At 34.0% G+C, this 12,119-nt stretch overlaps 1 protein-coding gene across 1 annotated transcript; it reads left to right on the top strand.

The window, feature by feature from the left end:
• Positions 1–4,384: 4,384 nt before the first annotated feature.
• On the top strand, positions 4,385–9,996 carry LOC141340256 (E3 ubiquitin/ISG15 ligase TRIM25-like). The gene is made up of 5 exons (XM_073845178.1): positions 4,385–4,951; positions 5,992–6,087; positions 6,258–6,491; positions 6,743–6,914; positions 9,371–9,996. Exons 1-5 carry the CDS (start codon positions 4,385–4,387, stop codon positions 9,994–9,996), a joined length of 1,695 nt encoding a protein of 564 aa, XP_073701279.1.
• The last annotated feature ends 2,123 nt before the right edge of the window (positions 9,997–12,119 follow it).

The following is a 12,119-nucleotide window of genomic DNA, read 5'->3' as shown; positions in this document are numbered from 1 at the left end:
AAGGGACCATGCAATAACATTAATTAATTTGTTGATGTTTTGCAGAGCTGATTTTGACAAGATAAAAGGGTGTTTTTTACAGTACTATTGAGAATTTTTAACCAAAGTATATTAGACTTTTCATTAAGACCCTAAAGAATCATATCAACTTTGGGATCTGATGACCTCTTTAAATGCAGAGCACAAATTCTGAGTATGGGACACTATACTGCCCTCCAAAGACAAAGCGCAGTAACTACACATTTAGGCAAAATCTGCTCGCCCCGCCCCTCTCTGATGTGGGATTATGAGCCGTAATGTTTACTTTAGCCGCGTTTAGCTGCGAAACTTGCCAACAAACACATTATTATGCAAGGCCATTTGCAAAGATGCATAAAAACCCTTACACTCATTTCTGCTGTGGGTGAAGCTGCATCAGAAATAATTCACACGAACATAGACGCATATGTAGATCAGGATCGACGCTTTCATTTTAAAAAAGAAAGTAACGTTGTCCACTGCTATGTTCATCATTACATCCTCAATCGCTCAATTAGAGTCTTCCTCTGCACCTGAGTCACACAATGGTGATCAGAGTCGGACTGTTTCAGCTCAGTGAGGGCGGGGCTAAGGTCAGACGCTCATGTCAATCAACTATTGTGGGAGGGGCCTCTGTCTCTGTGTCGTCACACCCACAAGAAGCTGAGAATGACCTGATTTTCAAAAGGGGATATTACTTTTAAAGATTTAAATACCACTGGGTGGATTGTTATCATTGTAGGGTGGTTGTGTTCACAAACTGACAACACATTAATGTTCAGACAACATGGAAAAGTGAGTTTTGCATCTGATGACCCCTTTAATCAACTCATTAGTGAGAACAAATCTTTAATTTATTAAAGAAATCACTTGATTATATTTATGTTGAAATATCTTTTTGAATGCACTCTATTGACTGTTTTCAAAGAATATATTTAGATTTTAGTATTTTATGTACTATTTAATATCTTACTCTTCTTTCTATCTGCAGAATTTCCCAGAATCCACGCCTGAAGAATCTGAAGATCTTTCCAACAAGTCTGAAAATCCCAAAGCGTTTTTTCGCAACGTAGAGATGCTGATTTCTAAAATGCAAAAGCGTTTGATGGACGACATCAAAGACACTGAGTCCAAGATCAAGTCTGGAGAAGGTGAGGAGACTTCATTGAACTTTCTATTACATTTTATTAAGATTTCATTTAATTAAGCTATTATTTTATATTTTAATGGTCTAAACCTAAAACCAGATGTAGTTAACCATCATCCTGAGTTGTTTAATTCCTAGTATTTAAAGCACTGCTTATGATGAGATCCTCAATCTTCTTGCCTTAACTAATAGTCATCACTTTACTTACTCAGTTGATTGATAACATTGATAATTGCCAACTTTTTTTCGCATTACAAGTTTTCTAAAATGTTGGTTTAGATATGCAAATGAGCCATATTTAATGAAATATCCGCTAATTTGCATACATTTCTAGTATGAAAAATGTACACTAGATGAAGTCAGTTTCAAAATTCTTGTTTAATTTTTTGACATTAGAGTCATATGTTTTTACAGAGGAGATTTTCTCATTTTGTCATGACATAATTCAGAAAATACATATAAACAGGCAGGAAACACTGTATTTTTTACTTTTGGGGGGGGGGGAATAAAATGTATAAAATCAAGCAAATTCTATCTGAACAAATCCCTCTGTAATAATCTTCAGGATATAGACAGGAATAAAAATGTAAAGTGTGGTGTGTGTAAGTGCTGCTGAAGTGGAGATTTATGGCTCAGTGCAGGAGAAAAAACTCTTGGCCTTTAAAAATCTGTATTGTAATTGAAATCTATTGACACAAATAGATAAAGTGCAATAAAAGAAAGACTTAACAGTGTCTTTGGGGTGTTTTCTTTCCAACAACACTTTATGAAAAAACAAAAAGCCCAAAATCTCAAACTTGACAGGTGCATGAAAAAACAGCCTCTCCTTAATTTTCAATCTATTTCCTATTGAGACACGTTTCACCTCATGAATATAAAAAGTGGTTTTGTGTAAGCAGTAAACTCTGATTTGCTTTGTTCCTCAGGTGTGTCTCCTGAAGCCAGTGCACCTGTGACAATGGCAGATCTGAGCCAAAACTCTTCTGGATTTAGTTTCAGTTCACTTCCTGTAGCTCTTCCTAGTATATATTCTCCTTCTCTCTCTGCTGGTGTAAAGTTTGCCAACATGCATTAATCAAATACATTATTTAAAAAATGAATTGAAAGATAGAATGGCTTAATACTGAATCGGGAATCTACCTGCTTTCAGATGACATTCAGAAATAGAGCAAATGTTGTGGAATAGGGCAGGGGTTTATCGCTTATTGTTATAAGAAGTATAAATGTTGCTTTGCACACAGAGCTGTGAACCCAGAGCATATTTTCTTGTGCATCATGAATAAACTTTAAAGTCTATGAACTACTGTGTGCTTTTTGTGTTAATATTTGTATCTTTTTTTAATTAAATGTTATTATTTGTTTAACCAGTTCATTCAAATGTGAACATTTACAGATCTTTATTTACTTATTTATTTATGAAAACTTTTAGAATTTGAAGATCAGGGTAAATTTAACTCATTTTGTCTTCTGGGAAACTTCTGAAGGGCAGCGCTACAAAAAAACGATATTTAGGCAAAATAAGAAAAATGTACACACAAATGCTTTTTAAAAAAAACATTACTACTATTTAGTTTATTATTTAAATTATCTTTAATTTATATCTTGATATAAAAGCAGAAAGCCTAGCACATTTGACGATTACAAAGAAACATAGATCAACAGTTATAAAAAAAGAACCCTTGTAAATCATGTAAAGTTGGCTGTGACCCTTTTTTAAAACTCTTTACTAGGTTATTCTATTTACTTTAATAATTTTCTATTAACTGGTTAATTTCTATTGTCCTATTGATGCATATACATGGAGGAACCAATTTTTAGGGTTTTTAGAGACTTTGGTATGACGGAATTTTTGTGCTAAACAGTTCTCATGACATTTAACAAACACTGGCATTTTGAATAAGGAGATACAACATTAAATACATGAAAATAAAACAAAAGCACATCACAAACACCTATCAAATTAATTTAACAGACACTTTTTCTGCTTCTTCAAGACGATGAGTCCATCTAGTGGAAACACATGATATGAACAGATGGAAATACTGCAAGACCTGTTTCCACGCATTTTCTTATCCAATATAATTCGTGGTATGTGACCCTGGAGTCTGGAACAAGGGTATATTTGTAGCAATTTTTATCAATTTTTATTTTATTATTAAGTAAAGATCATGTTCCATGAAGATATTTAGTAAACTTCCTACCGTATATAAATCAAAACGTATTATTTATTATTAATATGCATTGCTAAGAACTTCATTTGGACAACTTTATCGGCGATTTTCTCAATATTTTCTTTTTTTTTTTGCACCCTCAGATTCCAGATTTTTTTAATAGCTGTATCTCAGCCAAATATTGTCCTATCCTAACAAAACCATACATCAATAGAAAGCTTATTTATTCAGCTTTGTGACAAAAATTGACCCCCTATGACTGGTTTTGTGTTCCAGGGTCACATATTTTTCATGCTAACTATTTGCATTCTACGAGACGTCAGTTTCGTCTGTAAATAAATAACTTCACGCAACAAATCGCCTTCTTGCGCAATTTTGCATCTTTTTTTTCATTGTATTTATTCAAGATTATTTTGGAAAGATATGGAATTCTATATTAACAGAAAAATGGAATGTATGATAGAAATTTGTATATTTGATGTGCTTTTTTATACAGAAAATGAAAGATTGAATTGTAAAGAACAACATATTATACATTTGTTTATTTTATTAGGAAAATTCCATATACATAAGAAAAAGTGGGCTCAGTGTAAACCAAATTTTTCTCATTTTATTAACGACTTTAAATTGTATGTAAATCTCTTGGAACAAACAAAAAACAAAAAAGCACTGAAAACATGTAATGCTCTAAAATCATTGAAGTTTATGTAATGTTACTTCTTTCTTTTTTTTCTTTTTTTCGTTCTTTTTTGTTTCTTCTTTTTCTCTGGCAGCTCATGTTAATTTGATGTATGTAATACCTCTTGTTCTTGTGGCATTGAACCAACAATAAAAAAAAAAAAAAAAAAAAAAAAAATCGCCTTCTTGCGCGTTCTAAACGTTTCGCGTTGGATGTTCGTCGGATATTCGCTTGTCGTGACTCGTGGGCAAAAATAATCTGTTTCCCGACTGTATTATAGAAATAGTGCATCCCCACCACTGCTGAGTCACACTGGATTCCAAACAAACGAAACTAACACGTCAAAGTTTCGTTTGTGGTTCCAGCAAAATGGCAGCTGAAGCAGATCGGGATGTTCTCAAATGCTCCGTTTGCCTGGGTTTCCTAAGAAGTCCAGCGATTATTCCTTGTGGACACAGTTTCTGTAAGGACTGCATTACAAGTTTGTGGGATCAGGATGTGTGCAGATGCCCTCAATGCGATCAAACCTTTTCCAACAAACATTCAGTCACTGACTGGCTGCAGGTGAAAGAACTTTATGAGAAACTAATGAAGATGAGAACCAAGGTGGAGGATGAAGATGATGAAGACGCTGAAGCTCATGAAGTGAGCTGTGATTCCTGCGCCTCCAGAAGAACCAAAGCTGTTCAATCCTGCCTCACCTGTGTCTCCTCATTCTGCAGAGATCACCTGGAGAAACACAATGAGCTCCACAGATGGAGGAAACACCTGCTGACTCAAGCCACGGATCTAAAGAGCAAGACCTGCTCTCAGCATCAGAGACTGATGGATGTGTTCTGTCGCACTGATCACAAGTGTGTCTGTCTGTTGTGTGCTGTGAATGAACATAATAATCATGACACCATCTCAGCTTCTGAAGAAAGAGCAAACAGACAGGTAGATCCTGGGGATAACTCATTACAAGTAACGCAAGTTACATAATCAGATTACTTTTTTCCAGGTCACTAGTAAAGTAACACATTATTTTTCCATTTACAAGGAAATATCTGCCCTGCCTAGATTTAAAAAGTAACAGAAAAGTAATGTAACACATCACTTTACATAAAAAGCAACTAAGTAACGTAATTAGTTACTTTTTCAGGGAGTAACGCAACATTGTAACGCATTACTTTTAAAAGTAACTTTCCTACTTTCACACTGTATATAATATCTGAGAATCTAGCCTATATCTGTCATTACGTGCTATCTCAGAGGTCCCTGGCTTGAATTTCTCATTTTGTGGATATTTTTTAATGAAAGAAATACATAAATGAGGAATAAAGTCCAAATATGAAATGTCATGGATGTATATTCACTGACGCACTATTTTGTTGAGGGTCGTCTAAGTACCATTTTCATTTGAGATTCAGAGCCACATTACAAGGGGGTAAAAAGGACTTTAGAAAGAAGGCAGCATCATCATGTTATTTTCACACCGAGATTGGTAGCTCTGTTAGTAAAATCCGTTGACTTTAGCAATCTTTGTTGCGTTATATGCCAGTGGAGATAGTTCAACAATTGGAAAAATTCACTTTTTGTGTTTTGGTTATTTTTTCATATCAAACAACATGAAAAAATTAATTGTCTTAGCTATATTCTACATTTTTATTCTTTATTCTTTTGGTTCTGTATTTTAGACCATTTTTGTCTTAAAACGGTGTGTTCATGTATGCATCAGGGATACTTCAACAGCCTGATATGATTTTAGATTCCCCTTTAAATACAGTAAATATCAGCTGAATGCAAAGTGAGCCACATTTAGGAACAACACTTGCTCCTCGGTTGATGAGAATATATCAACAAAATCAAAAATTAGCTGTATTGATAATGAGCGCTTTGGACTTTATTTCACTAAAGTGAGTGTGTATCTTAATCCTAGTATCTAAAGTTTTAAGAAGCCATTAAATCTAAAGTATATATCTCTTTTCTGTTGCCAGAGGAAGTTAATGGAAACACGTGAGAAGTTTCTGCAAAACATCCAAGACAGAGAGAAGGATTTCAAAGAGCTAAAGCAGGCGCAAGAGACCATCACAGTAAGTACTGATCAGCTGAGATCCATTTCATAGCTCCTTTCATAGACACAATAATTAAGTGGTTGGCACCTATTGTATCCGTTGGCGATCCTATTATTCTATTAGTCTATGAGAAACCAGGATGTGTTGATGAAATAGTGCCGTTTGTTGTTGTTCTTCCTGTGGAACAGTGTTCATCGCAGACGGCAGTCACTGAAAGTGAACGGATCTTCAGTGAGGTTGTGTGTGACATTCAGAAAACATGCATCAATGTGAAAGAACTGATCGCAGAGCGACAAAGAGCTGAACTCAAACACATTGAGGGACTTCAGGAGCAGGTCCAGCAGAAGATCTCCAACATGAGGATGAAGGTGTCTGAGCTCGATCAGTTCATGACCACTGAAGATCACATTCACTTCCTGCAGGTACAACATCACACACACACACACACACACACACACACACACACACACTTTCCTTCAGAGCAAAAAACAAACTCATATGCAAATAGATGATGCTATTAAAATGATCATTTCTTCAGTTTATAAAAGAACAACACTTGCTCCTTGGTTGATGAGAAAACAAATCATAATGATATTGACAAAGTTTCCAGATAGCATGGACGATTTTAGTTTGGAAAGTATTTTCTTCATTTTGCATTATTTGTAATCTGTAGAATTACCCGTCTGACTGCGAAGAATCCACATCTGAAGAATGTGAAGGTCTTTCCAGCATTTCTGAAAATCCAAAAGCATTTTTTTGCAACATGGAGCTTCTGGTTTCTAAAATGCAAGAACGTTTGATGCACGTCACCAAAGAGACAGAGATCAAGATCAAGTCTGAAAAAGGTGAAAAGACTTTTTATTCATTTGTATTTCAGCTTTAGTTAATTTAGTACATCAAAATAAGAAATATATATATATATACACATTTTTTACAATATTTTACTCTTACAGTTCAAATATATTTTATTAGTTAACTATAATAACCCTGGTAACATCTTGGTATTAATATCAACAAAACATCAAATTTGAATAAATTTTATTATTGTCCTTGATACTTTTAATGGTCAGTATATTCGATACCAGTACTTTTTTGAAGGCCAGTATCTTTGATACCGATAACAATACTTTAAAAGGCCAGTATATTCGATACCGATATTTTTAAAGGCCAGTATCTTTAATACCAATAACGATAATTTTAAAAGGCCAGTATATTCGATACGATACTTTTGAAAGGCCAGTATATTCGATACCGATAATTTTAAAGGCCAGTATCTTTAATACCAATAACGATAATTTTAAAGGCCAGTATATTCGATACCGATACTTTTAAAGGCCAGTATCTTTAATACCAATAACGATAATTTTAAAGGCCAGTATATTCGATACCGATACTTTTAAAAGGCCAGTATATTCGATACCGATAATTTTAAAAGGCCAGTATATTCGATACCGATACTTTTAAAAGGCCAGTATATTCGATACCGATACTTTTAAAGGCCAGTATCTTTAATACCAATAACGATAATTTTAAAGGCCAGTATATTCGATACCGATACTTTTAAAAGGCCAGTATATTCGATACCGATAATTTTAAAAGGCCAGTATATTCGATACCGATACTTTTAAAAGGCCAGTATATTCGATACCGATACTTTTAAAGGCCAGTATATTTGATACCGATAATTTTAAAGGCCAGTATATTCGATACGATAATTTTAAAGGCCAGTATATTTGATACCGATAATTTTAAAGGCCAGTATATTTGATACCGATAATTTTAAAGGCCAGTATATTTGATACCGATAATTTTAAAGGCCAGTATATTTGATACCGATAATTTTAAAAGGCCAGTATATTCGATACCGATACTTTTAAAGGCCAGTATATTCGATACCGATAATTTTAAAGGCCAGTATATTTGATACCGATAATTTTAAAGGCCAGTATATTCGATACCGATACTTTTAAAGGCCAGTATATTCGATACCGATACTTTTAAAAGGCCAGTATATTCGATACCGATACTTTTAAAAGGCCAGTATATTCGATACCGATACTTTTAAAAGGCCAGTATATTCGATACCGATACTTTTAAAAGGCCAGTATATTCGATACCGATACTTTTAAAAGGCCAGTATATTCGATACTGATACTTTTAAAAGGCCAGTATATTCGATACCGATACTTTTAAAAGGCCAGTATATTCGATACTGATACTTTTAAAAGGCCAGTATATTCGATACCGATACTTTTAAAAGGCCAGTATATTCGATACCGATACTTTTAAAAGGCCAGTATATTCGATACTGATAATTTTAAAAGGCCAGTATATTCGATACCGATACTTTTAAAAGGCCAGTATATTCGATACCGATACTTTTAAAGGCCAGTATCTGTAATACCGATACGATACTTTTAAAGGCCAGTATATTCGATACCGATAATTTTAAAGGCCAGTATATTCAATACCAATACGATACTTTTAAAGGCCAGTATCTTCGATACCGATACTTTTAAAAGGCCAGTATATTCGATACCGATACTTTTAAAAGGCCAGTATATTCGATACCGATACTTTTAAAAGGCCAGTATATTCGATACCGATACTTTTAAAGGCCAGTATCTGTAATACCAATACGATACTTTTAAAGGCCAGTATCTTCGATACCGATACTGATACTTTTAAATTATGAAATTTATGAAATTACTAAGAGTAAAATAGGTAATGACACCCACTCAACTTTACATTTGAAACATTTTAACATTCACCTTAATTGCAACTTATTAGGTTATATTTTTGTTTACAAATGGTTAAAATATGTTTACTGTAGTGGTGACCATGGAAATCTACAAATACTATAGTTGAACTCTGGTCACTTTAGTAAAACCATGGTTCATTTTTATAAAGGACTGCAGTCATAGGCATAAAATGCAACCTTTTTGTTCTGACAGTGTGCAATTTATATAAACATTACAGAATAGAACATGATCAAAATAAACTTTTAACATTCAATTTAAATAAATGTAATTACATAAACAATGTAGGCTACAATTTCAGTTAGTTTATTGTGAAATAACTCAAACGTATGTTTTTTACTGTCCTCTGATAAGCATTGTTTTGGGGCTGCTGTTCCCAAAATATACTTTTGGGAATCGCCGCTGTTTGAACACACTGTCAAAAGTCAGTGAATGCTCGATATATCGATACTTCAGGATCGATACGACCGTCCCCAATTCATTATTATGAGTGTATCTTCTTTCATTAAATAACTTGTTCCATCTCTGAAATTAATTTTCAGCAAAAGTTCAGAAAATGTCCTCTCCAGATTGTGCTCAGGGGGACCAGAAGGATGTTTTCCATTTTGGGGAATCGGTGACAGAATCTATCTTCAGTTTTCAGAATGTTCTCCTTAAATCCACGTCTGTGGAGGCATCCACCTCGGATCATGCAGAAGAAGCATGTAAAGGCGAAGACGATAACGCTCTGGACTTTGAGCCGGTTGTACCGTTGCCTGATCTAGTTGACATCTCGACTGGAGAAGAGAATGAGCGAGTCGTTTTCAGTCACAGAGCCAAACTATACCGCTATGACAAAGATTCTCAGCAGTGGAAGGAAAGAGGCGTAGGCGAACTCAAAATACTTCAGAACAATGAAAGCAAACGTGCCAGACTTGTGATGAGGAGAGAGCAGGTTCTGAAATTATGTGCAAACCATTACATCACTCCAAACATGAAGCTGGAGCACATGAAAGCGGCTGCGAAAGCGTGGACGTGGAGCGCACTTGATTTTGCTGAAGGAGACGGCAGCGTTGAGATGTTAGCCGTACGCTTTAGACTGCAGGAGACGGCGGATGCTTTTAAGAAAAGCTTTGAAGAAGCAGTGATCACTTCATTCTTTGGAGCAAAAAGAGGTGAGCGACTGTAATCCACTGATAACAAATACTTGATAACGTCTTCTGTTGAGACGTCTGGTTTTGTAAAGGCTGTGAAACACTACACAACCTTTACCCATTTTCCCCTCAACAATTCAGTCTGCAGATTTGAGTTGCTATTTTAGCTTCAGACTCATTTCTGTTCACTATAGTATTGCTCTGTTTGATGTATTATTTAAATATTCATTTATTTATCTGTGCATTTATTTGAATTTAAATTCTTTGATGAAATGTTTTTGTTGACTGAGTGAACAGAACTGTTTAAATCTATTTATTTATTTTCAAAATTAATTATTTACATTACACGTGATTCATTTGAATGATTTTTATTTGAATCAGTTTTATTTATGCTTATAGCTGATTATTTAATTTTTTCACACCTTGAACTAACCTAAATGAAAATGTGACGTTTATCTGCTTAATTACATAAAATACTGTTCAGTTTCTCACAAAAACTGATCGTTTCGTGTCTTAGGACATCAATGTAATGTATCGCGAGCCGCAGGGTGTAATTTGGTTTTGTCTGTGCAAGGTTTGGTGCCCATTCACTGCCATTATTTGGCTGACAGACTGCACCGGTTTGAGCTAAAAATCTTGGTTTGTGTTCTGCTGAAGAAACAAACTCCCCTGGGGGTAAGCAGATAAACATCACATTTTCATTTTTGGCTGAACTACACCTTTAAACATTGTTCATGTAAATGTTACTTTTCTTAAAGGGACAGTTCACCAAAAAATGAAAATCCTGTCATCATTTATTCAAATCAACATGAGTTTCTTTCTTCTGTTGATCACGAATGGAGATATTTTAAAGAATGTTGGTAACCAAATAGTTGATGGTACCTTTTGTATTTTTTGCCAGGCCATTACTTCTCTTTAAAGGTTTAACTACAGTCGGTTGAGGAGAATGAGAAGGAGATTTTGTCTTGACCTGGACGACTGTTCTGGTAGAAACTCTATATGGTGGCATCTCTCAATGATATCACTGTGCAGGATCCAAGGAGAATAACATGTAGCTATGGAAGCGTTATGATGAGAACTTTGACATAATCAAGCCATAAAAACTACTTTTTTTTTTTTATCAATAATATTATTTTTCTCTGTTTGAAAAAAACTTACAAGTAATTTGCACAGTGACAAAGATTTATTTTTTCTCCTATTTACGTCTTTAAATAAATATTTTTGTAAACGCATTTACTTTTCTGTTCTTTTGTGCATTGTGTGTATGTAATGAAATGATATTTTTTTTAAAGACCAGTATATTCAATACCAATAATGATACTTTTAAAGGCCAATATCTTTAATACCAATAATGATACTTATGTGTGTGGGTCAAAAATTAAAAAAGGGTTTAAGCATAAAAACAATAAGTGTAATACTTCTTTAAATTGTGGTCGTTTTCTCCAAATGGTTTATTTAATTGCATTTTAGTTTTTGTTTTCGGAGCAAAAAATAAATATCATACATGTATCTCTAATTTACAGAAGACACCCACTAAAATGTAATTTGGGGTATCAATCTTGTCAGGCATATTTACAACAAAAATCAATTTATGACATATTAAAAGATGAATTACTTTCACCCCAAATCCTAATTAGTTATAATTCTACATTTTTAAAATGTGCAACTATCCTAGATTTTTTCCCATTTGCCAGTAAGATTTTTTACTCATTTAAAAACATAATAAAAAGTTAACATGCTCAGTTATTCTTTTATATATTTCAAAATGTACAAATCAGAATAAACATGTTTGAATTTTTACATAAATATTGTGTTACACTGAATGACAATGTAACATTATTTCAACCAAATTGTAACACTGTATTCTCTAAAAACGTATTTGAAACCTTAAAAGTACACTTTACCTACGTCTAATGTGTTTTCTATGGACATAAAATCACTTTTGTAAATTTCTTTCGCCTTTGACTTAAAGGTATATCTGATGTAAAACAAATACTCATGTCTATATTTAACTAAAATATAGTGGTGATGTTCGTATTTTCAATAAACTATTTTAAAGTCTATTGTGCAATTATACAGCGCCTAGCCTACAGAAACTCGCGGTGACTTTTATTTTGACGCGCGAGTGTAGAGCGTTCACTTCCGGTGACTGAGGCCA

The sequence above is a fragment of the Garra rufa genome, chromosome 8 (assembly GCF_049309525.1).
Source record: "Garra rufa chromosome 8, GarRuf1.0, whole genome shotgun sequence".
In the NCBI taxonomy this organism is placed as follows: domain Eukaryota; kingdom Metazoa; phylum Chordata; class Actinopteri; order Cypriniformes; family Cyprinidae; genus Garra; species Garra rufa.
Note: the sequence above shows the minus strand (reverse complement) of the source record. Positions and strands in the feature narration are given on the sequence as shown.